This window comes from Gymnoscopelus microlampas, assembly GCF_963454915.1.
Source record: "Gymnoscopelus microlampas genome assembly, chromosome: 10".
NCBI classification, from domain to species: domain Eukaryota; kingdom Metazoa; phylum Chordata; class Actinopteri; order Myctophiformes; family Myctophidae; genus Gymnoscopelus; species Gymnoscopelus microlampas.
In genome coordinates this window covers 40,650,363-40,677,890 of record NC_139947.1, presented here as the reverse complement: position 1 = coordinate 40,677,890, position 27,528 = coordinate 40,650,363, and the positions used below count along the sequence as shown (strand labels likewise).

The following is a 27,528-nucleotide window of genomic DNA, read 5'->3' as shown; positions in this document are numbered from 1 at the left end:
GACCCCCCCAAAATAACTGTGTTGTTAAAACTTCTCAGAATTATTCTAAAGTTGTCACTTTTTAAAGATTTATTGAAAATAACTGATCTAAAGCTCAGAACATGTCACATGAGCTCGTACTGTAGATCGGCTATTTTCGAATAGCTGATGTATAAAATAGGGTTAAAGTGGTTAAAGCACAAGGACACTTTAGTAGAGGTTTGGGTTGTGTAGTTGCCTTATCATGACGTAACTAGTCTAATTGGCGAGATATCACTGACAGACACCCCCGGGTCATCTGGGACACACAGGGCAAATTTGAGGTTGTTCGGTTTGACGGTGCCCGAGTTATGCCCGGGACAGCCAAACAGTACATCAAGGTTTCTGCAATTTACAGATAGTTACCTGTTGTGTTTGTTGAGCCTTCCCTGCAGCACAAGCTTCTCAAAGTACACAAACGCCATCGCTATGGTAACAGGCTGCAGGCCACAGTCCTCCCTGACCGCACACATCTCTCTCTTCAGACTGGACAACCGAGGTAGACAGAAAAAGAGAAATACACAATGAGTGTGAGAGAGGTAGAGGGAAAAGAAAGGCGAAGAGAGAACTAATACTTCTCTCGCCTTTCTCCCAAGACAACGTAAGAAAGACCATGGGCCCGATTCACTAAGCTGTTTACGCCCATATTTTCAACGTACCGGCATTTACGAAAATTCCTACGTTAGGTGTCTGATTAATCAATCTATTTTTGTCGGTGAATTTTGCGGGAGGGCCGCTCTTTTTCCAACTGTACGGAAGCATGACTTATGGGACCAAAGCTTGCGTACATGTTAGAATGCCTTATTCTTCATGCAAAATCGAGCCAAACCTCAAATAAAATATGTATGTGCCCATGCCCAACATTTGTCAACACATATAAAAAAGAAAGAAAACATGTCAAACGATCTTTGTATGCATATTATAGACTTAGAAACTATAGAACTATAGAAATTGCAAATTCAACCGATTTTTTTTCTTTTCAGTTAATGCATTTAGAGTTGAATTATTAGGCGTGTTTTCCGTTTTTCCATTTCCGATGTAGTGGAGGGTTCATCCAAAGGACAGATTCCCCTCAGTAATCAATAAATCTCAGATAAAGAATTATCGGATATTCCAGCAGCATCATCTTTTTACCTCGGCTAAGGTGGGTGAGCGATTGTTCAGTAGAAAGGGCTTATATAATGTCCATTCCAAGTTTTATTAGCCTTTGGTCGTGAGGTTTAACTTTGTAAACAAACTTCTTGTTTTCATTACACGTGAGAGTCGGCTATTTACTACATAAACGATTCATTTCGTGAGGGACTCGCTTGCGCTGATCTACAAGGTGTCATGCGGTGCGCACCGCCGCGTTTTTAGCAATGTATATCTGTCCATTTTGCAGCGTGATGACGTTTTTCATCCGGCGCTGGATTTTCCCGGCTGCCTTTTACGGTCTTAAATGGGGCGTGGAAGAATGCAAATGATCTCCACTGTCAGACAAAAATGAGGAACACATGTGATCCGAACATTTCAGGGATTTACACACACGTTTTTGCTTAGAGAAAATACACCCTCCTTTAGTCACTTTATTTACACGTTATTTACGACCAGCTTTGTGAATCAGGCCCCATGAGAACAATAGAAAGAGATCTACAGAGAGGATAAGAGTTATAAGAAATGTTATATATAAATATATATATATATATGTCTGTGGCAGTGTGTTTGTCTGTGTGCCCGGATTCCAAAATGGACATGCCCAACATTAGTGAAAATTGGCATTGCTTGGCAACGGTTGACATCAATGTAAAAGTTGTTAGGCACTAATAGGCAGCAGGGTTTTTTATGTGTGAAGTCAGACCAGAGCTCGATCAATGAGAGAGAGATGGAGGGAAAAAGGAAACAGGGATAGGGAGAGGGCAAGGAGGGAGAGGGGGAGACAGAGTGACAGGGGTAGAGGAAGAGAGGGAGAGAGGGAGCCTATTTCACCCACCCAATAACGCAGCTGAAACCTCAGCACTTTGCAACGTGTTGCAAAGTGCCATAACCCTGGCAACGCCGGACAAGCTTCTATTTTATAAATCTATATACACTACATTTCATTACACCACATTACATATATGACACCAAGATTATATACATGTTTTTTTAAGGAACTTAAATCGATTTTCTTCAATCCATCACATATTTTGTTCATTTTTCATTCACAGTGACGATATCCAACAAAGATCTCTGTGATTTACCTCTCCCAACAGGGAGAGGTAATTGCAATGATGTCTGAACTAAGACAAAGATGGTGGCACATGTAGTGTCCAAAACGGTGTGCTGTCTGCTTCAAATAACTGTATTGACATGGTCAACCTGTAGGTGTCCTACCCGACACCAGAGTTAAGGTTTTTCAATGGAAGAGTGGGGGGAGACCATCTTCAACCACTGCAGATGTGTGCTAGCATAATAGTCCTACACCAATTGGTTAAAATCATGTTTTATTCAGTAAAATAAGTCCAGGGCTGCAGTGGTAAGGTCTGTGCTGGCTTTAATTCCTTATTCTATATAGATTACTGCCTAAGCATTCAGGTATGCCCGAGATATCCAACTGGAGGCTTCCATATCAGTTCTGCCATGTCAGAACAAGCCATTAGTCAAGGGCTAATATTAGCACAAACCTTCAGATATGCTACACCCATACTGTAGCTTGTTGTTATTTTTGTTCCTTTGCACCTGGATAAACTCCACTGTCTAGTGTCTCCACGGCCATGAATTCTACCAAACCATCTGCAGCAGGAGGATGATTTGAGTGCAGTGGGGATGATGTAACCACATTTGCTCACGGTGAAAATTCAGCACACAGTGGCACTTTTTCTGTGCTTGTATTGCCCGAGGGGTTATCAGTTGTCTCCCTCTCTTTTGAGTCTGTCCTTTTATCACACCCAGGGCAAATAAAGGCTGTATACTGACTGTATGGTTTAACGATTGAACACAAGGAGGAGATAACTGCACACTGTTGACAAATGCTATGTTCACTTAATTGGACTAAGATGTCAGTCTAAAAGGCGTGAGGTTACCTGCGTATCTTGCTGAGTGTCAGTTTGATGTGAGGATACTTTTCTTTAAATGTCTCATTCATGTCCCTCTTTAAGTCAGATGGCTTTACATACTCTATTACTGTGGTCTAGAGGAAGAGAGAGAGAGAGAGAGAGAGAGAGACAGAGAGAGAAAGAGATGTGAGAGGATGTAAATGTTATAATTAACATACAATTAATATATCATATCTGCTTTACTCTGTCAAGAACAACGGCCCAACGACCAGTGTATTTACATGTACAGATTAAGCATTTGGCCCAGTGGTTCTCCACTCAGACAACTAGCTTTCTATTCTACCAGTTCTGGGTCTCCAGGACGAGTATAGAACCAGTTAACTAACTGTAGAATATTAAACCGCAGTAGTGTGTCTCCAGTACCAGCAGAGAACTGCGAGTCTTTAACCAAGTAGTGATTCACAGACTAGTCAATGACACTTACAGAGAATTTACTGTACTCTATGTGTATGGTTATAGAGTGTGTGCGTGTGTGTGTGCGTGTGCGTGTGTGTGTGTGAGAGCAATCTGAGCATGTGGATGTATGTGTATGTGTGTGTTAATTCAGCCCTGTTCGGGGATAAGCTTAAATCTTCAGCCTATAGAATCATTCATCTGATGTCAAAAAGGCGTGTGTGTGTGTGTGTGTGTGTGTGTGTGTGTGTGTGTGTGTGTGTGTGTGTGTGTGTGTGTGTGTGTGTGTGTGTGTGTGTGTGTGTGTGTGTGTGTGTGTGTGTGTTTCTACTTCTTCTCTCCATCCTCTAATCAGCTCTACCCTTTTCATTTCCCCTTCCTATAGACCTCTAATCCTCTTTCCCCTTGCCTCTGTTCTTTATTTTACTCCCTTTTCTGTGTTGTTCCATCTGTCTCTCACTCTCTTGACATGTTTATGTGAATTATGAGTTACGGCATTAGAAAGGCTGAATGGTACAACTCTCTGTTCTAACTCTGTTCTGACAGAACACATGCAGTGAGAGACACACACACACACACACACGAAGTAGAGACACACACACTTACCATGTAAGAGGCGAAGATGAGAACTCTCTTGTGTTTTCCACACGGCCACTGAGGGTCACTGAGGATGTTGGGGTCGTAGTCTGACACATCGTCTACACCTGCACACACACACACACACACACACACACACACAGAAACAATATTTCATGTGGACATGTATATATGAACACGTGTATACAATTCACATGCAGTCATGCACACACACTGTTCTAATCTATTCATCCCCCTCCCCTCCCATTCCAGCTGGTGTGTGTGCGTGTGCGTGTGCGTGTGTCCTCAAGTAGAGTATGTGAGTGTATTTGCATGTACTGTATGTATGTATGCATGTATGCATGTGTGGTCCAGTTTGTTTTTAGTGCATGTCCAACTGTGCATGTATGCAAGTGGTTACTGAATTGCATTGCACTGCACAACACACTGCATCCGTGAGATCAACACAGGGTCAGTGACATCACTGGAAAGTTTAATCTGAATGCACGCACGCACGCATGTCATGTACAGCATGTTCAACATGTGTTTGTGTGTGTAGATGAGGGGCTGAGAGGATATTGTCCTTACAGCTGTGATAACAGTCATCAGGACCCCCCTCCAAATCTCTAATCCTTTCTCTCTCTCTCCCCTCCACCCTGAGTTTGCCTATGGGTGCGTTCGGAAATACAGCACTGAGCTCACTGGCCAATACAAACTAATAGGCGAGTGCGCTCCGGTGCGCAATTTCCAAACGCACCCCCTATTGACTCAGTTTGTTATTACACAGCTTGGTTGAATCCTTGATTCTGATTGGTCAATCACTGAATTCAGCGTGTCATTTCTGAATAATTACCGCTGAGCTCAATAACAGACCGTTATCTAATCAAAGGCTCAGAGCACCTGCTGCGCTGCTTGATTTTGTGCGGTATCCAACATAGAAGCCAAACAAACACACAATGTCATTTACAGCTAAACATTGCTCTCAAGAATGTTTTTGAAAACATTCGAAGCAAGAAATAGACAACGCAGTGACTGAAAATATATTCTATTTGATCAACACTTCCTGTTGTTTTCCGAGGCAACATGTTGCACTAGACGCACCGTGACCTGGAATAAATTAATGGACTACGTTCATTACCGTAAGCAATGAAATCCTTTGTTTTGTTATTTTTGGGTTCAATTATTAAGTAGCAGTGTAATAAGCGGGATAAATGACGGCGAGCTGGCCATTGTCGAGAAATAAACCCCTTCAGGATGATTAGACTCCTCCGCTTCACGTCAGGATCTAATCATCCTGTCGGGTTTATTTCTCAACAATGACCGCCCGCCGTCTATTATCCCTTGCACAATGACTCCTGTCTGTTATAATATGGTGTGTGTGCGTGTGCGTGTGCGTGTGTGTGCGTTGTACCTAGGTCCAGTCCTACAGTGTGTGTGTGTGTGTGTGTGTGTGTGCTCGCGCATGTGTGTTGTACCTAGGTCCAGTCCTACAGTGTGTGTGTGTGAGCGTCCAGGGACAGGCATGCTGTGTGTGCTCCTGGACACAGCCAGAGTGAGGTCTCCTGCCGAGGACTGCTTCTGTCTCACCAGAGCATTGGTAGGGTACAGGAACCGGGCGTACGACACCGTCTTAATGGAGAGAGAGAGAGAGGGGCATGAGATACACAGAGATAGAAAAAGAGAATGAGATAAACTGACAGCGTTTTAACTCACTGAGTGCCAGAATTATCTCTGGCTATTTCTGGCCAGTGCGATTTCTTTCTTTTTTTTTCAAAGTAAAAAAAAAGTGCTTAGGAAGCGAGATACAGCCTTTTTCAGTTATAAGTTAAACAAGGAGTGGATGGAGCTACAAATCTTCAGATAATGATATCTTGGGTTCTGAATTTTTTTTCCCCCCCAAAAAAAATAAAAATAAAAAAAAATAAAAAATAAAAAAAAATATATATATATATATATATATATATATATATATATATATATATATATATAGTTTTACTATTTTTTCAAAAACACGCAAAACACGTGATTGGCACGTTGCACCATAGCGGTAAAACACGTGAATGCGTTAACCTATCTATGTGTACACATGCATGCATGTACTGTGTGTGCGTGTGCGTGTGCGTGTGCGTGTGCGTGCGTGCGTTACCTTGCCATATGCATCCAGCTGAAAGCCCTCCAGTCCAGGTAACATCTCCAGAGTGGTGGAGATGTTACCTGAAGAATGCCTCCTTCTAGGATGATGATTTAACATTGGATCACTGATAAACACACAGACAGATAATATTAAGTGCAGGTTACTTTTATTTGAATCTGGGTGTTTATTTTTACGTATTCATTTATTATATATATTTTTAACCCTATTTCTCCCCAATTTAGTCATTTAGACAATTAACTCTCTCACTGTTATTTCTGGCCGCGTTTGCCCACTGCCAGCGATTTTTCAATTTTCAACGAGGTCATCGCGAACTCGTTGACAATTGTCTGCCTTTGAAATGACCATGTCTGGGCCAAAAATACATAATAAAAAAAAAAGTGCTCAGAAACCGAGATACAGTCTTTTTCAGTAATAAGTTAAACAAGAAGTGATTGGAGCAGCAAATCTTCAAATGATATCTTGGGCTCTGAACTTACTTTTTTTTTTTTAAACTCGTGATAACTCGTTCTTGGCAGCCAGAGAGTTAATTCCTCCCCACAAACTGTTGTCACTGCTTTTGTACCATACTGGCTCACCTGCCATAGGGTACGGAGACCCCACCGGGAGGACGTAGCACCTCCCTCCTACTCCTCCCGCCAAACACTCGCCCGCCCCAGCACATAGGAGTACAGTATGTGCAGAGACAAATATCACCCTCCCCAACCTTTTCCCCTCTTCCGAACACGGGCCAATCGTGTTCTTATAGACGCTCGACAACCAGTGGCCGGATGCACCGCGGTGGATTAAAACCCCTGGACTCTGTGTTGTTGGGCTGCTTGGGAAGGTACTTTGATTGATTGATGTACTTTATTTAGTAAGACATGAGAACAACAGTACATGGAAGTACAAATTCACAATACAAGGTCTACTAAACTGGAAGACTCATAAAGCACTAAGCTTGTTTAAGATGAGATCCCCATGCACACAAACCATGATGACATATAAGAGACAGACAGATATACACACTACTATACAGAACGTCATACAATCAGCTTACAGGTTACTGGTATGAAGAGTGAAAAATATATACAAGAGAAGAAAGAATCGGGGGGGGGGGGGGGGGGGGGGGGGTAGGTTAAAGACTTAGACAGGGGCCATTTTCAAATTGCAGCCTCCTGAATGTGTATCTTTAGGGCAGTTTTGAAAGTGAGTAGGGTTTTACACTCTTTTACTCCTTTTGGTAGGGCATTCCACATTTTTGTTGAATAGCATGAGAACGAGTTCATTCCCTTTGTTGAGCCAAATCTGGGTTGAACATGATTCATGGAGCTGCCTCTGGTGTTATGATCATGGACTTCATTAACGTTTTGGAAGTATTTTGACAAATACAGGGGGATCCCAATGTTGTGGTGTATCTTGAAGACCGGGCCCATTGCAAGTTGCTGTACTCTGTCCTCAACCCTAAGCCATCCAATCCTAGCAAAATGAGCAGGGGTTAGATGGGTTTTGTGATTGATGCCAAGAAGTAGCCTTACTAGTTTATTTTGGGATGTTTGGAGCCTTGTTTTTAAGGCTTTGGTGGCTTTGGTGGCTTTACCACTGTACCACCTAATCTGGGTGTTTAAAAGACCACATGTGTGTCATAGTACACAAATGCTAATGTGTGTGTAAGTTATAGTATGCGTGTGTTATAGTACATGTGTTGTGTATCGGGTGTGTGTGTGTTACAATATGTTTGTGTGTTATGCAGTGTGTGTGTGTGTGCGTGTGTGCGTGTGCGTGTGTGTGTGTGCGTGTGTGTGTGTGTGTGTGTGTGTGTGTGTGTGTGTGTGGTGCCAGGCAGTAGGAAAACGGCCCGGGGTCAAGACAGATCTCTGAGGCATGTGGGAAAATTACAGCTACCCCCTTCCTTTCTGTCTCTCTCTCTTTCCCTCCTTCTCCTCCTGTGAGAACGGTCATCCCTCTCTCCTCAAATCTCCCTCTCTGTGAAAAAACAGTCATCCCTTTCCTCTCCTCTCTGTGAGAAACCACCCCATCCCTCTCTCTCTTCCGCCTCTTCTCCTCCTGTGAGAATTACTCACCCTTCCCTCTCTCTGTCATCTTCCTCCTCTGATGAGGCACGTCATCCCTTTTCCCCTTCTTATTTTTTTTGCTCTCTTCCTGTTTGTTTGAGAACATTCAAACCTTTCCCACTCTCTCTCTCTCTGAAAATCCTATACGTATCTGACAAAATGTGTGTGGTGAGTTACTAATGTCTGTGCATCAGCCTGTAAATGAATACATACTGTACATACAAGTATTGATTCATTCATTAACACATTGGGTGCCAAAACCGGGATTTCTTATGTTTTCAAAGAGTAGCGGTTGAGTGCCGAACACAGGAAATCTCGTGTTTTCAATTTTTTTGTTTTTGTTTTTTTCCACAAGGGGGGGGGGGGGGGGCAACTTTGGAATCACCCACAGTGCCTCTTAAATGGAAGGGACAGATGGATCACCGTGCCAAAAAACCTGGCTTCCGTCCGCTTCTATCTCCTTGATAAAAACCTCCGGATCTCCTTAACTTTTTACAGTGGTGAAAACGAGCCATTTTCGGTGCGCGATCACTCCGCAATGGCGGCTCGCGTGAGAGATGTTATTGTTCCAGGTGTTAGCCTGGACCATCCACCATCCTACACGCATCCATTGTTTATATTCGGGTGCTCGTCGTGGAGTCTACAGCTCTAAACAGCGCAGCGTCACAAACGGTAAGATCGCTGGCACTAGACGTTCACTGTTTTAATAAAACTCTGGCACCAAATGTGTTCATTGATAGTTGATAACCTTATCAATCGATTAATTGATAAGCAGCTTTTTTTAGGAGCAAAAGGAAAATTCTTGTCCGAAACCAAAAATGAGTGCATAAACATAATTGCCTTGACGTATACAACATTAACGAGCTTCAACGAGCATCAGCTGGACACAGACACGCACACCTGCCCTCTGCAGTGCTCTAAACTGAAAGTGACTGGAGTCTGTCTCTCCAAAAGCCCTTGAATATGATGGAATATGATTAAGGATTACTGTGACTACACCGCTCAGCACACACCTGCTGAGAGGTGTGTGCCCCCATGGAAAGATGCCATGTTTGTCCCTTCAGGATAAGGCCTGTGCAATAGGGCAAGTGAAGCTGGTGTTCCGTTACGCAGATTACGCATGCTCAAGTGCCAGTCACACACCTCTCAGCAGGTGTGTGCTGGCAGGTCGCTCAAAACAAGAGTGATTTACAACAGAAGCATATCGGGGGATTTTGGCAAAAGAAATTGGGGCGCTACCCACACGTTTAGCTGTGTTGCTCATTCCACGAATGCCCGATCCTTACAAGCTGTACCTCGTGGTAAAGGTGACTAATCAACGATAAAACACAATACCAATTGGTATTATTGAAGAGGAGAAATAATCGACCGAAGTTAAGTTTCCGAACTTTTTGTGGGTAGTTTATATTTATAAAAAAAAAATATATATATATATATATATATATATAATATATATATATATATATATATATATTTTTTTTTTTTCTTTTTTTTTTTTTTTTTTTCAACTAATTGAAAATAGATTAAATTAAATTGTGTGTGTGTGTGTGTGTGTGTGTGTGTGTGTGTGTGTGTGTGTGTGTGTGTGTGTGTGTGTGTGTGTGTGTGTTTACCTGATATGAAAGCTCTCTCCATAGGGTAGCACTGAGAAGGCAGCACACAGAGACCGCTTGGCACAGATGAGCACGATTCTGGAGAACAAACACACACACACTAACATTAAAGTGACACTTTACATGCTGATTTTACACCTTTTTTTTTTTACATTCCGTCTTTAGAGTGAGCGAGCCAGATTCTCAGTCAATGACATCATCGGCAGGTACATTTTTGAGCCCAGTGAGAGCGACTACAAAGGGAGCTAGGGTACTGACTTATACCGAGTCACTTAAACCCCATACGTTATTGAGCGGACTCCATCAGGGAGTCTAGTGACTTTTCTGTTTTCATGTACTGAAAAAAGCTAATCTACAAGCTCACAGCGAGCTTGCAGATCAGCTATTGTCATTGTGCAACACCCAAGCGCAACCAAGTATAAATCAGGCTTTAGTATAATGGATATAACGCTCCGGTATAATGGAGATAATGATGAACAATGATAAAGTGTTTCTTTGCCGCTATGACAAACATCATAATGACAAATGTAAAAATATGATGAAAGTAACGTCATTTGCAGAGTGCGGTCCATCTATCATTAGAACTGAATGCAATAATAGGGACCACACACACACACACAACAAGAAACCGTGATGGAGCACATATTCAAGTTTACATTAGCTCTGTTAACATCGTTAACTACATAGGTGATGGAATCCAAACTCTGATACTGAGGCACACTATAAAATGAATAACAACCAAACAAATAATTAAAATGTCAAAACATTTTAGTGCCAATATTGTGTTAAAGTGTGGGCTTTAAATACTGTTCTAATCACATGCCTAATTTATAAGTTAAACAATGACCTAACCTTTCACACTGGATCTAAATCAGTTTTATAATGGGATATAATCAGTTTAATAATGAGATATAACCCGTTTAATCGACTGGGTCCCGCTAACCTCAGGGACAGGACTGTATGACAACAAAGTCTGCTTTGGAAACATGGCACACACAATTAGTAGTGTGTGTGTGTGTGTGCGCGCGTGCGTGCGTGCGTGCGTGCACATAGGTGGAAAATCTAGGGTAATTACAAAAGTAACAAGTGTGTGTGTGTGTGTGTGTGTGTGTGTGTGTGTGTGTGTGTGTGTGTGTGTGTGTGTGTGTGTGTCCTTGTCCTCTCCCTGTCTATCTCTCTTTCCTACGTCATCATCACTGTCTCCTGGTTATCAACTCCTTCTCTCTCTCTCTCCTCTGTCTCATCCCTACTTTCTGTCCTCTCTCTCCCAGTGGAGCAGCTGGAGGCTCCAGAGGATAAATGACCCCTCTCCTCTCCTCACTCACTCTCTCTGCTTTTCTCCCATCTCTAGTCAACCACCCCTCTCCCACGCACACAAATGCATGTGTCTCATGGCCCTGTTGCCTACTCAGCCTGGGAATTTCCAGTGGAAAATGCCACCAGGCACTTTCCATAATGTCAATATTTTGTCTGTATATATACACGGTATACTGTACTGTAAATAGACAATATTGTATATAAGGCTTAAGGCTATATATAGATTATCACCCAGGCATTCATCTCTGCTCATGGTTTATGGCTCAGGCTGATACACCGGCCCTTGGCTGCATAATGACAAATGCTGGGTGATCATTTATTTATCACATATCCAAAGATTTATATTATCAATGCCAATGATAAAATAGCTTAAAACAAGACTGTATTAGTTAAATATAGATTAACATTACTATCAAACAGGAAATGCTGCAGTGAATGAACTTGTAGTCCCACTGGTGGGGAAGGAGTTCACTGAAAACATGGCACGTGCATTAAAGTTTGATTATTCTTTAGAGATTAATTATCACATAATCAAATAGAAGAATTACATGTGACCACACCAATGAAACTGTCTTTTTGTACGTTTGTCTTTGTGAAAATATACAGAAATTGACAGATTTCAGAACATTATTGATGCCTTGGTGGTTGTCTGCGCTCAGAGTGCGTTCTAGTTATAGATGTTTGGCTCTAGCACCACAACCCAACAATAACTGTCTTCCTCTTTTAACTACAGCAGAGTCTATTTCAAAAATACTAATGTTTTGAAATAGACTCATAGACTTATTATTGTTGTTGCCATCATAGAATGACCAGAATTCTGTGACCCTCAGGCCAGTGAACAGGCTGAACTGGCTGAACAGCTTCACCCAGGGGATTCAAATGAGATAAGAATAGACCAGAACAACTGGCGTGCGCGCGCATGTGTGTGTACTGTATGTGTGTGTGCGTGCGTGTATACCTGCTGCCACGTGTGTCATACTGTCTCATGTTCTTGATGAAGTGAACCTTCTTGGCCACACGAGGTCGAGGAGAACCTGAGAGGTTACGACTCCTAGAAGGAGAAAAAGACAGGCAGTTGGACACAAGAGACAAGGAGATGTGTGTGGGGGGGGGGGGGGGGGGGGCAGAAGTATGGAGAGGAAGAGGAAGGAAGAAATGGGGAGGGGGAGAGAATAGACGCAGGGAGTCAGTAATGAATTAAGAACAAAATACTGGTGATGATGTTGGTAGTGATGATATCAGCATCTGCAGACGGCACACTGAATTCCATGACAGAATATTCTTCACGTTTCACTTCCATGGTTTCCCAGCATCATTCCACAGCTCACCATGTTCTGTGGAATGTTTTAATTCTGGAGAGAGGAAACATTCCATGGCAACAGCAAATAACCTGAATTTGTGTTTAAAGTGCTACTGCTATATTTGATCTGTTGTTAATTGGAAACACATCATAAATACAATTAATATTAGCCTATTAAAACATGTGTGGTCAGTGCTGTCTGCCATTTGGCACTGGACTAGGAGATGGAACGTCGAAGCGTTCCATTTCCATGGGAACACAGCATTCTGGAACGCTGTGGGAACGGGAACATTCCAGTGCTGATGGAGGATGCTGATTGGCTGATCAGATAGCAACGACGTCATTATTTATAGAGTAGAAAACTTTTACTATTCCCAGGGAAACTTCAACCTAATTGATTGCTCACTCATCACAATCAGTGTTAGTGAAAGAAAGAGTGATTGTTAGAGGGAGAGAAGAGATTGTGTAGATTGCTTAGAGAGCCTACCTCAGGTATGCTTATTGCTTAGAGGCGACCACACGCTCGACCACAAGTCAGCACACCCTGAACTACAACACTGCACTAGTCTAATGAAATTCCTGAAACAACACTCAAGATTGACGTTTTAGACAGTTTGAATGTCAATACTTTATATCTAAGGTCAATTATCCAACGTAGCATTATTGGACTAGTGCTAGCTGTCCAACCATTAAGACTAGCTGTCCAACATCAGAGTAGCTACTAATAGCTGTCCAACGAACTAGTTGCTAACTGTCCAATCATTAGACTTGACTAGCTGTCCAACCATCAGACTAGCTTTCCAACCATCAGACAGCTGTACCAGCACTATGACAGTTTTTTTCCCCCTTGGATCTGTGCGACAGGAGAGAGGAGTCAGATATTTCCAGCAGGGGAAAAGGCTAAATGTATTCAGCTGGGCAGAGGGCTGGTGAAAACGTCAAATGAGTGAGGGATAAAGGAGGCTAATAATAGAATAGAACAAACAATACAAACACAATGTAGTCTCAGCGCTCCAGTTTAAAATAATAGTAAGTAACCACTGGCTGGTGACTAGAAGTCTACTTTTATCATGATTGCACTCTCATGCACTATTCCTTATCTCTTATAAAGCTATGTTTCTGCATTTTAACTCTCCTCACCCTCTCCTCTTTCTCCATATTTGAATATTTCACTTTGTTACCGTACACTTCTATTTATTTCCCTTTATTAATCCACATGCTCCCCCTTCTCTTCTCTCTGTTTTTCTACATTCACGATCTACTGAAAGCAGCCTTAACTTGGACAGGTGTACAGTATCTGTCGGTCTGTCTGTAAGTCTCATATCTTACTCTGTCTGTGTCTTATAAATAGATTACATAAAAAATACATAAATAAATAAAGTTGATTATTTATGTTTCTCTGTCCGTCTCTCTCTCTCTGACATCATTTATGTGGGACCCTGTCTGTCTGTCAGTTCATCAGTCTGGTTGTTTATCGTTTCCTGTTCCCATAGTAGTTCAACTATAAATAGAGAGAGTGTGTTTTAGCTCAGAATAGAAAGTACAAACACACCGAGCTGGCATACATCATCTCTGTTTCTCTGTCTTCCTTCAACTGTCTCTCAAACTGTCCTTCAAAGCCCCTTCTTTAATCTCTCTCCCTCCCTCTCTCTGCGTCCTTCAAGCTCACTCTCGCTTCATTTATTTGTCTCTTATCTGTCCTTATCAACACAACCCTATTTCTGCCTCTCTACCTCCGCTTCATTCTCTCCCTCTGATCTAAGAGGCTTTATAGGGTCAGCAGTCACTCTACTGAGAAACTGACGTCAGACACACACACACACACACACACACACACGGCTTGTCTTAAATACCTTGTGAATTAAATCCTTAACAGACACGCATGCACAAAAGCACACACACTGTTTTCATTGAGTAGGGTCGTTATAGATTAAATGTCACTGACAAAATCCTTAAAACACACACATGCACACAGGTATCGAGACGGGTACACATGGACACAAATAGACACAGACACAGTACTGTGATGGGTATGTTTTGGAGGGACAAGCTGTGCAGGCCTTTGACATTGACTGACACTGAACTGGCCAAATCGTGTCTCTCTCTCTCTGTCTCTCACACACACACAGCTAACATGCACAGAGAGTTGCATAATTAAACATATGGGCAGTTGAGTACATAACAAAGGATCTCAGTCATCTCGCGCACACAACACAAGCACGCACACAATTGGGTTGCACACACACACACACACACACACACACACACACACACAGGGGTTAGACAGTCCAGTGAGCATTGTCATAATCTGGGCTAATCCATCTGCTAGATGTTACATCACTCAGATTAACAGATTAACAGTTACAATTCAGATTAACAGTTACACTGAGGTTCACATTCAGGAATTAGCTGTGTGTGTGTGTGTGTGTGTGTGTGTGTGTGTGTGTGTGTGTGTGTGTGTGTGTGTGTGTGTGTGTGTGTGTGTGTGTGTGTGTGTGTGTGTGTGTGTGTGTGTTATTTATATAGCACATTTAAAAACAACAGCAGTTGACCCAAAGTGCTTTCCAATCAAGGACGACCAGCAACAACATGATAGCCATGTGTGCGTGTGTTATTGTGAAACTAAGAGTGAAATACAGAGCGACAGGGTGAGTGTCTATTTGAGTTATCTAGATGTGCTTCAGGCGGTGATACTAGAACAAACAACAAAGCATACCATTATTTGACTACACGTTTGTACATTTCATGCAAAACTCTGAAGGTTAACCCGCTTACACAGGTCTTAACACAGTTGGTTTCCTCCATGCCATCTGATTGCACCATGTAACTCTGTGTGCCTGTGAGTGTGTTTGTGAGTGTGAGTGTGAGTGTGAGTGTGAGTGTGAGTGTGAGTGTGAGTGAGTGTGTGTGTGTGTGTCATCAAGCCAGTCAGCCTGAGCCGTCAATCAGGCCGTCACTTTTCAGTCAGTCAGCCCCTTTACAGTTAGTCAGTCACTTAACTAAACAGAGCTTCAAATTTGAGTATAGTACAGCGGTCAATAGAGGCTACAGGGTTAGTCTGCGTCTCCACTGCATGCCTGTAAAGGCATAGACCTCTTTTTGTGACAACATGTTCTCAAATAGAAACATTAGCATCAGCATCGAGCATTACGTTTCTTCATGTTTGCTAGACAAACAGACCGTTGATACTCCTCTCTGGTCCCGCCTGTGTTTCACCCCTATTGGCTGGTGAAGCTCTGAAGTGACAATGATGAGTGTTGCTAATAGTGAGAAGCATGACAGGCCAGGGTGGTACAGCATCTCGGGAGTCGTTAAAGGACAACTTTGGTTTTTTACAACCAATGTTTATGTTTTAGATTGTAATTAAAGTAAATAAAAGATGAGTGTTAAATTTTTTAAATTTACTGCTTTCTATAGTTTTAGCAATTTTCACAATCTTTTTTACAGTGTTTTCACAGTGGGCGGGGGCATTCTGTCCGGTGGCTAAATATGTATTTTTTTAACACATTAACCCGCGTTTTCTTTATTATTATTTACAGTAGCTCTTCTAGCCCCCAATAACTCACATCTGGCCATCTCAGACAGCCGAACCTTTTTTATTGTGTAAAAAAGGCATATTTAGCCAGCGGACAGAATGCCCCCGCCCACTGTAAAAAATATCGCAAAAAATGCTAAAACTATTGAAAGCAGTAAATGAAAAAAAAATCATACTCATCATTTATTGACTTTAATTACAAGCTAAAATATAAACCTTGGTTGTAAAAAACCAAAGTTGTCCTTTAAGAGCTAGCCTCCTGTACAGCACTGGTTCTCAATGTGGGTTCGGGCACCCCCAGGTGTCCTTGAGGGGGTTCCCCAGCTAAATGATTCATAGGTGTGTGAACCAAATTGACATTAAAAGGGATAGTTCACGCCCGATATGACTTTTTTTCCATCGATTAGTCACCCCGTGGAGACTTGAACTTTTGTCGCATTCCTAAGCCAATAATTTGATGACCGGCAGGGGTTCCGGTAGGACACACAAAGAGTCTCCTTTGTGTCTCCTACCGGTCCGCTGGTCATCAAATTATTGGCTTAGGAATGCGACAAAAACTAAAAAATCTCCATGAATTCTCCATGGGGTGACTAATCGATAGAAAAAAAGTAATTTTTGGGGGGAACTAGACCCGAGTCAGATTCTAAAAACGCCTTCTAAAACCTAACCCAAGTTTTCTGAAAACGTTCAAATTCTTGCTCAAAAAACAAAGAATTATGCTGCTGTATGTATAGCAACAACTAATGAGACAAAGAGGTGGCTCCCGGATTGAAAGGTATAACAACGTATAGGTTACAACAGGTCTAAATGGGTTAAGGGAACTCTAAGAGTGTACAATTGGAAGCAAATAGACTGCCGGAAAAGGACACTTACGGGTCCATTTGTTCCATTTGTACAATGTCAGAGAGTTCAATTAACACTGGATTTTACAGTGCACATTGGGGTCCTAGATAAAAAAATAAATAAAAAAGAAACGTGTATCAAATGGGGGTCTGTGGAGTGTGGCCTAATGCATACCAAATTGTGGTCCTTTGAAATTACAATGTTTGAGAATCACTGCTGTACAGTTTGTAGAGTTTATTGAGAATCTATAGGCCTAAACCAACCTTCTTAAGGTGAGAGGACAATGGTCAGTCTCTTGAAAGCTAAAAGAAAGGCTACAAGTGCACAAATAACTCACACACAGCGGTGTGCATTCGGCAAAAACAGCAGATCTACAACCTAACGTATCATAAGATGAGCTTGCAGCATCTCTGAATACACGACTCATTGACCTTGAAAAGGATGCGTGTACAAATCAGGGTTGTACCTGCCTGGTAGTAGGTGTGTGAGCCTAATAACATGACCACTGAGTGTACAGACGAGACAACCCCAACTGGTTATAACTGCTGCATTGAATGCGTACGAATCACAAACATCACTTTAACTGATTCAAAATTATAATGTAGGTCAAGCTGAAACGGGGGCGATCCATTTGGTAATGAGTAATGACTACTCTGGATAATATCGATTGGGAATGCATGCCCCACCCGGTAATGCAATACCCGTTGTACACATCGTCAGAGTACCAGTTGTACCTGTTTGTCTGTCTGTGTCCATTTTATGACCGTATATGGCGATCTCTGTATCTGTCTGTCCGTGTCCCTTTTATGCCCACATGGATATCCCTGAGGTCATTAGTACGTGCCCATATATTGGCATATTGGTCTGATCGGCGGTTCTGGATAACCGCTGGCGTTGATCTGATCGACTTCACACGCTGGGCCCCGCACTCCCTTGGGTTCCTCGGAATTACATTATGGCAAGGTAACTACACAACCCAAACCTCTACCAAAGTGTCATTGTGCTTTAAGGAGAGTTATTTTTGCCACTTTACTGACAATGTGTCTCACATTGCTGCATTGCCACAAAGATCCTCTGGTGGCATCTTTACTTTTTAGATCTACTTACTAGGTTTAAACAATAGCCTCACAAATTAAATGCATGGGTTTGCTGCATGAAATAGCACCTCTGCCTAAAAACCCTGCACACCATTACATATAGGCTAATCTAATTCACAGAGACAGTCTCTCAAGACACCTGCTATGAAGAACAGAGCACAGAGTTGGCTGTTTGTTGACACTCCCTTGGTGAGACACTAAGCACACAAGTGAGACTAAACGTTTCCACACCCCAACTCTGATATAATACTTCCTATTTGCTCTACAGTGTCTCAGCAATGTGCCGGGAGAGAGTGTGTGTGTGTGTGTGTGTGTGTGTGTGTGTGTGTGTGTGTGTGTGTGTGTGTGTGTGTGTGTGTGTGTGTGTGTGTGTGTGTGTGTGTGTGTGTGTGTGTGTGTGTGTGTGTGTGTGTGTGTGTGTGTGTGTGTGTGTGTGTGTGTCTCTCCAATGACAAACTGAAAATAGCAGATGTACAAGCTCACGTCACAACGCACTGCGTTGCTGCTACGAGTTGTGAGCTTGTAGATCTGTTATTTTTGCCCGTTATTTTTCGCCACTGAACAGGGACACCCTAGGGTTCAGATGTTTAAGCTTCCATTAAATGACGACATGTAACATGGGAGGTAGGTCGTATGCGTATGCCCTTATAGCTTCAGTGACAAAACTATACCAAATAAAACTAAAGCAAACAAACTCAACAGGTTGGTGATGGTTGGACAGCCACCATTACATTACACCATCCCACTACACAGCTAAGAAGCAGCGAAATGTCCAAGCTCTTAAAATGACAAAACTGACCTCAGAGTTGCTGACTCACTGGTGGACAGTATACTGTTCATTGGTGTTTTTAAGGTGGAATTATTTTGACTAACATTAAGCAGACCGTGACCTTTGAAAACCAACGGCCCGGAGTACTGCTCTCCAGACTGGATTAGGTGTGAATCAGTGAATAAATACTAAATGTGGCAAAAGGGGACTCTGCAGTCTGTACACCAAAACATTTTCACATAAGTGAGGCCTGCTTTTTGCAAATTACATTTCAGCTATCGAGCTTTCAACAGACCAGAGTGACATCCCCTTTAAAAACAAAACAAAGCCATTTGCTTGTTAGTGATGGTTGGTTCAATCATCATGATGGAAATGAGCCGTGTTCAACAAGTCAGTACTGAACATGCGAAAAGAGGATTTGACTCATATTTGCGACAGAACCAGAATCTGTTGTGTGAGAAACAGAACTGAGAGAACGCCTCCATCAATGCAATCCCTATCCCTCCAAAGCACTGCAGCTACAGTACAGCACAGGGGTGACACAGTCAGTGTGCCCTGAGTGTGGTATTTATGAGTTTTATTTTTTATCACTACGGAACTATAAATCCTGGCCATATTGTCCATGACGACACATAAATATATGTGTGCTGCTCACTCATTTTAATGGTCTCTGGAAAAGAGTGCGTGTTGTAAAAGTGTTTGTATACAATGCTGCCAATCCAAAGAGGCTGGCAAGACTGTACACATGCTGAGCTTTGGTCCTCACCACTGTTGGCTGCTGGAAATGTAGAAAAATATTATATGGTTATGTGTAGTTACACCACAGAGCCATGAAAAAGTGGTTGGCAAAACTTGATACATGATACGTCACAGACACTACACAGAGCAAGACAATCACGGCTACAAAGTAAAATGATCGTCTTAATTTAACTCCGACAGTAAAGAAAATGTAACCAAATAAGGGTCCATTTGGGTCAAATAAGGAAGTAGGCTATATACAGCACAAAGAAAATGGTTTTCCAACTCAGTCATGACATTACAGCCGTTAGGAAGGCCTGCACAACATTCACACAGTGACATGTTGATAACATTTTTCAAAATATTGTGAATGATTGTGATACTCAGATACATGTGGACAGTTTCATCTTTATATTTATAATATGCCTCATACATTGTGTCTCTTGAGTCCTTTGTATTTTACAAACAGTTTAAAAAACATTGTTTTTGTTTGCAGCCTGTCTGATATTTATCTCCTGAGGACACGTTCTTCCTCTGGGTTAGTAGTGCTGCCAAGACAATGACATGCCAATCTGTGATTAACCACACACACACACACACACACACACACACACACACACACACGCACACACACTGGGTTGACCTCAGAGTCTGAAACATTGCCAGTTACTGTACATCACATACACTGTGCACACACACCATAGAGACAGCAAAGCCTGAAATCTTGCCAGCTCAGTTATATCATATTCACACACGCACGCACATGCAATGATAGCGAAGTCTGAAACACTGCCAATTCAGTCACACACACACACACACACACACACACACACACACACACACACTAAGGCTGCAACAACTAATCGATTAATCGATTATTAATCGATTATCAAATTAGTTGCCAACTATTTTGATAATCGATTAATCGATAATCGATTAATCGATAATGGAATATCATTAATATAATAATTAATTCAATGTAAAATTGGCTATTTTATCCAAAATGTAAAAATAAATAAATGATAAAATGTAAAGTAAAGTATACATGATTAGAATATGCTTAAACATTCGACAGTTAAGGTCTAATATTACAAAACTACAAATTGATACAAAACCTATATATCCATATGGGTCATAAACAAAAAGTTGAAGGATAACATTAAGTCTGATAATGATGTACCATGCATGTTCACATCAAGTATACTTTACATTACTTAAGACCGTTAAGTGCCCACCTATCCTGTATCCCATTTTTTTCTAATGAAACATTTGCATTTGTATAGTACTGTACTGTTACCTGTACTGTTACCCTTTAGCCTAAAATATGTTGTTTTTTAATCAAATCAAGCAGTCAGAAGAAGAGAAAAGCTACCATAAAGTGGCTTTTATTTATTTTGATATGTATTTATATACCATAAAGTGGCTTTTATTTATTTTGATATGTATTTATATATTTTATAGGTAGTAGCCTAATCAGCAGCTGAGCAAAATTGTATAACATGTACTTTTAAATTAATTATTCATCTGTATTGTCTTTATTGTTAGATAGAACATGCCTAAAACAACCTAAAATCAAAATGATAAGGTAATTGCTTAATAAGTGCGATAATCCGATTAATCGATTAATCGTTAAGATAATCGACCGATTCATCGATTATGAAATTAATCGTTAGTTGCAGCCTTAACACACACACACACACACACACACACACACACACACACACACACACACACACACACACACACAGTGTTCTCACACATCATGCCTCACTTCCCTGTTAAGAGAAGCACATTCACGTAGTCTTCAGCAACTAAGTCCCTACGTCTACACCGACCAAACAAATACATGAATATGCAGTAATTCCCCCAACACATCATGTGTCTCTCTGTTTATTTCTCAGTCTGGTTAACAGTGGAAAACACCAGCTAGACACAGTTGAGCCTAATTTATACTTAAGAACAGATTTTCAACTGAAAAGCTTGAAATTATTAATTTTCTAGGTCGGACGTGGTTATTAAGTACAAGATAAACTCTAGTCTTTCCCATGAACCATCATAAAAAGCAATCTAACCTTAAACACTGTTAGGTCAACATCCTCAAAATATACAGAGCCTTGGTTGATCACAATATGGATGTGGGACTAAAATGGGTGAGGGGGGATTATGTTTTAGCCAGTCATGGTCCGGGTGAGAGATGATACATATTTCATATAATTCACTCCTTCCAGAATATCAGACTTAGAAAAAAAACCTATTATATACTAGACTAGGGCTGTCACAATTACAAATTTAAGTTGACGATTAATTATCACTCAAATGATTGCGATGAACAATTTAATTGTGTTTCTGTCGTTGAAAATTAATGGAACATTATGAATAAAAATTACATTTCTGTTTGGCTTTTGGAAACAAAAGTTGCACGGGGCAGATATGACAAATAACACATATTTGATGACTTTATACTTAAAAATAAACATTAATAGTGGAAATAGCCGATCTATAAGCTCAAAACGCATCTTGAGCTTATAGATCTGCTATTTCCACTATTTTTTTTAAATATGAAATTTTTTAACATGAATTGATTAAGACGATTATGACGATTATGCAAAAATATTTGCGATTATATAAAATAATTGCGATTAGACGATTATGTAATAATTGTGACAGGCCTATACTAGACTAGTACAACATTTTGAATCTAGAATGTAATCTACATTTGTATTTTTGTATAACCTCTTCAATGAGCTGTGAATGAAGAGTGAATGTATCCACTGCTATCAGATTGTTGGCATGAGTCATGAGTCATGACTATTATATTATGAGGAGAACTAAATCTCCTGCTGGTGTTTTGAACTACTTTAGTACCAGTGCATCTCAATATGGTACACATCCTCGCTGGTTTAAATTCCTCCAAATTGACCCTCTCAAATACCCCTGGCGTCAGAGGGAGAAGGCATGCAGTATATTTACTAGGCCCACTGAAATAATTTTAGATTCAGCTTAGCACTGAATTATTTATTCTACTACACAGTAAAATCATTAATTAATGTATCCATTTGTAACGTCTGAGGGAGTACCAATTAAACAATTTCATGTGTATACTCTCAGCTTTTTTACTGAGTGGTTCTCAACCTTTTCAGGCTGTGACCCCCCAAAATAATCATATTTGAACTGTGGACCCCCCACCCCGATAAGCACTTTGAATGTAGGAGTTGAGGCATTACATTTTTGCTTCCACAGATAGAGTGAAAATAGCAGATCTACAAGCTCACAACGCCTTGCAATCGGCTATTTTCACAATTTCTGCCTCTTTCTTGTATTATTAGACAATTTGGCCAATGTTTGACCAGTTTTTTTTATAGAATAGTTTGATGACTACTTTTGCTGCAATAATGGTCTCTTTTTTTTTGGTATTAAAAAGGTCTAAAAAGTCCTTAAATTGTCACTTCACTGTCATCTGGGGACCCCCAAATCATGAGGGGAGGGGACCCCCCTGGCCTGGATGTCTGGACCCACAGGTTGAGAACCACTGGTGTAAGTTACTAGTACTAGTAGTCCCACTGAAAACACAAACAAATAAACGTTGAGTCTCACCTCTGTCGGGGCTCAGAGGAGACGGAGGTACAGCTCTGGACGGACAGCAGCGTGGAGGACTTCCGCGGGGGGACAGCTCCGGCTCCCGCAGCGGGCGACAGGAGGCTGACGTTGGACGGCGAGGCGGAGAGCAGCAGGTTGCCCTGGGAGGAGCAGAAGGAGCCTCGCTCCCCCGGCAGCAGAACCTCCGCGGACCCGATGTCGTTGAACCCGGAGTCCGAGGGGAGGACGAGGATGGGGGGGACGCTGAGGAGCCCCCCCAGCCGCGGCGACACGGACACATGGCCAGCGTTCACGTTCCCGCAGCTGACGGAGGTCGACAGGATGCCGGGGAACGTCTCGTACCCGAGACCCGTCTCCGGGGAGAGGAGCCCGGCCACCGCCGAGGAGGAGGAGGCGGCACCGTGACCGAAGTCTTCTCCCTCGAAGTCGACCTCTCTGTGGTGGCTGTCGCCGCTTCCTCCTCCATTCTCCACCACATTGTTACTTCGCACGGGCCGTCCGTCCAGCGAAATGTTGCTGAGAAACAGGAGGGCTGCCTGTCTCCGCCGCGAATTTTCACGGTTTCTCCGGGCGTTTTCTCTGTTAGTGTGTGTTTTCTTGCCGTTGACGGAGGCGGCTAATACCGCTGCTGCGGTGCTGCCGTGCGGAGCGCAGGCAGCAGCGGCCGCCATCATCTCCCACCCTCTGTCACACTGAGGAGGAGGAAGTATAACAACCCGAGACCCTCACTACTGTCAAAAGATACACGGCGCGAGACTGGGTCACGCCTCTGCTCTCCTCTCATTGGCTCCAGAGCCAGAATCGTAGGTAGAGGAAGTTTTGCCATGATGTTATGGTTGTAAATGTACAGCAGGGGTGAGGGGCAAGCCCCCAGAGCCGCTGAGAAATCTTGAAGCTGCCACCCCAGTGGCCAAAGCTGGAACTGCAGGCGGGGAGAAATACATGCGCGAGCAAAACATACTGATATATATTTATATATAGAGATATAAATATGTAAACATATTATACATAAATACATATGCATTTACATATACATAGGCATCTCCAGTGAATTTCATAAATATCTCGCGTTCAATCCTTGACACACGGGCTGCCGTAGAACGCAAAAATGACACTAGTGCGCATGCTCATAACTTTACGCCAACCCAAAACCGTCTCAATAATTCTACTTCCGGCAGGCTTCCGGGTGCTTCAAAACGCCAGTGAGCACATTCATTGAAATGATAGCTGGGGGCGGGGCAATCCTCCCTCTAGTTATATTATACCTCTATGGTGAGGGGTCTTCAACGTTTTTTTCAGCCCAAGGACAGGACTAACCTGACTCCGCCAGGACCCCCTATCTGAGAGAGGGAGATTAAGCAGACAGGGACCCCCACTATATATTGCATCAAATTGTGTTGCAGATTAAACCTTTTCATGGATGTTGGATACATGTTAATGTGTATTTTCAGACATTGAACCACTTAAACCTTGACCTTTCACTCTGTACTTCTGCTCCCCACCCCCTCTCTTTCTCTCCTATCACACAACGATTTGGTCGACCCCCTGTTGTAACTCTGGGGTGAGGTCCCGGACCCCCTGTTGAAGAAGACCCCTGATGTACAGAATAATAATCCTTAAAAAAAGAAAAGTAGTAGTAGTAGCCCATAATGAGTGACAGTGACTTAAATATGGTATATCAATAGTGTTTACATAGGGGAGGAAAAAGCTCCAAAACATTTTACAAGATACAGTAAGTATATTTTACATATAATTCACATTGTGTTAAAAGTACAATAGACCAAAATATATTGAACAAAAATATTTTGGACCCAGGGCAGGAATTTCATGGAGACCATTCATGGCCATGAAAACTAAGTGGTCCCTAGGTTTGGCCTTCTGTTCTGGCCCTCAAAAAATGACACACACTGTCCCAGATGATTGTACCATTTCTCCCCTGATTCTTTCCTGTCAATACAGTTTACATGTTTTAAACTCCAGTGTCTTTTGTTGAGATTCCATCCCCTTTCCCCCCTCCCCATCTTCAAATGAATCCATAGACCCCTTAACAGACGACGTCATACTGGCTGCGTGCAGCCAGTATGCGCGCAACGAAACCCATTATATCAGGTCTCGTTAGGACGCGTCTCACTAGCCAACACACACAAGAGGGGGTTGGGGTGTGCTGAAACCAGTGCACCCCGAAACAGGTTGGGAATTGATTGCGTGAAACAATCACCTGTGCGTCCAGGCTCAATGTTAGTAAACAAATAATTGGTCTATAGACTCTTGATTAGTCCAGTGCTGGGCATGAACATTTGAGACAGGAGTTTCAAAATATTGGTAATTTTTAAATACCAAATAAATATTTTGAAAAATGAACTGCTTATTTATGTATTCCTCTGATAATTATATTATCGGAGGAATTAAATTATTATTATAATGTAAAAAATGCATTTGATGAAATAAATTTAAATTATTGTTTTATTTGATGGGCTTCGTGACCTGGGATTTGGGCCTTCAATAAATAAAAACACCAAGGCCAAATGGCATTGCCCCTAAAATAATGAAATTCCTGGCCTGAATTTGACCCACATTTTAATTTGTCCACTGAAAATACACTGTTTCCACCATGTATATTATCTTGAAAATCTAATGTTTATATTGTTTTGGCCAATGTTTGTCTACATTCTAAACATTTATTTATTTAGCGGAAACCATTTTGTATTGGGGAATATCCATGACTACATGTTTGTGTTGCAGCAAAAATGATAATTGCCAAACTATCTGTACATAAGCCTTTTGTTTACAGAGCTGGCCTGGATTGGCTGTTGGCTCTTTGTTATGAAGCCTTGGTGAGGTTCCAGTGTGCCGAGGACCTGCAGTCATAACACTGCTGAGTGGGCTGCACACTCCTGGGAAAACAGAGACCACCAGCGTATGTGTGTGTGTGTGTGTGTGTGTGTGTGTGTGTGTGTGTGTGTGTGTGTGTGTGTGTGTGTGTGTGTGTGTGTGTGTGTGTGTGTGTGTGTGTGTGTGTGTGTGTGTGTGTGTGTGTGTGTGTGTGTGTGTGTGTGTGTGTGTGTGTCAGGGTTAGAGTATAGTGCATAGACTGTTGATCATCAGATTAGTGCTCGGTAATCCCTGCCATCATCCAGACCATGTTATTTAGCATCATCATCACCATCCCTGCAATATCAGATAGGGGTATAGTAATCTTGCATAATCATATAGTGTACATTGTATTTTGTTGTTATTATATTACTACAGTGTACATTGTATGTCAAATATAGTTTCTAGCTATCTCTAATTACCATACTGTATTGCTTATCATTATATTAGTCAATAGTTGTACAAATACAAAGTGAGATATCCCCCCCCCCTCCCCGAACTTTTCATTTTTTTTATTCTCTTGTACATATTTTGTACTTTTCATACCAGTAACCTGTAAGCTGATTGTATGACGTTCTGTATAGTAGTGTGTATATCTGTCTGTCTCTTATATGTCATCATGATTTGTGTGCGTGGGGATCTCATTTTAAACAAGCGTAGTGCTTTATGAGCCTTCCAGTTTAGTAGACCTTGTATTGTGAATTTGTACTTCCATGTACTGTTGTTCTCATGTCTTACTAAATAAAGTACATCAATCAATCAATCTATTCTGATTTCTGATGATATTCACCAACCTCACCAAGACAAATTACGGACAGACAGACAGACAGACAGACAGACAAGCTAAAATGCTCCAAACATTGACAGAGAAAACAAGGCAGGAAGTGTGTGTGTGTGTGTGTGTGTGTGTGTGTGTGTGTGTGTGTGTGTGTGTGTGTGTGTGTGTGTGTGTGTGTGCGTGTGCGTGCGCGTGCGTGCGTTTCTATGTGTGTCCATGTTTATGTGTTTAAGCAATTAACCAATTACAGTCAGCACCCAAGTCAGGGATCAGTTTGCCTCATATTCATGAGCTTGTGCGCATGCGCCTGAGCGCACACCCACAACATAATTTCCACTGGTATTTCCTTCCTGTCACACATACATGCTTTCACATACACAGTTAACAACACAAGCAATACACACATTTTGTTGAATTACACATTAAGTAAGCAGGGTGATACAATCCTGTGTGATCTCTCGCTACTTCTGTCACTTTTGCACTCTTTGTTATAGCCCCCTCCCTCTTTTTCTCTCCAGGACCATCCCCCACTTGATCACAGTGCAGAAAAGCAATGCATCATGGGCAAGGTCATGATACCAATTGGATCAGGTCAGTACAGTGGAGGGGGGGGGGGGGGGGGGTTACAACAACACTCTTCTCCTGATCCTGTGTATTCTGTCCCCTGAAACATCTTCTCTTCTCTCTGAATGAAGCTCTGGTCATTATTGCTAATGGTTTCTCTTATACCTCATGTGCTAAATCTGCTAAATACCATTATTTTCATTGTCTGTCAGACATTAGAATGGCTTGAGATGCCCTCT

General features: G+C 41.9%; 1 protein-coding gene across 2 annotated transcripts in view; it reads right to left on the bottom strand.

Moving 5' to 3' along the window:
• cables2b (Cdk5 and Abl enzyme substrate 2b) overlaps window positions 1–23,790 on the bottom strand; it is a 30,519-nt gene extending 6,729 nt beyond the window's left edge. For both annotated transcript variants that reach the window (XR_014601720.1, XM_084070325.1), the window contains exons 1-8: window positions 23,074–23,790; window positions 12,156–12,248; window positions 9,881–9,958; window positions 6,208–6,319; window positions 5,537–5,690; window positions 4,092–4,189; window positions 3,060–3,166; window positions 385–504 (exon numbers count right to left, since the gene is read on the bottom strand). Coding sequence is in view for 1 of the 2 variants with exons in the window: in XM_084070325.1 (XP_083926451.1) it covers window positions 385–504; window positions 3,060–3,166; window positions 4,092–4,189; window positions 5,537–5,690; window positions 6,208–6,319; window positions 9,881–9,958; window positions 12,156–12,248; window positions 23,074–23,750 (1,439 nt within the window). In the remaining variant the exon portion in view is untranslated. The remainder of the gene's footprint in view (window positions 1–384; window positions 505–3,059; window positions 3,167–4,091; window positions 4,190–5,536; window positions 5,691–6,207; window positions 6,320–9,880; window positions 9,959–12,155; window positions 12,249–23,073) is intronic.
• Between the last annotated feature and the right edge of the window lie 3,738 nt (window positions 23,791–27,528).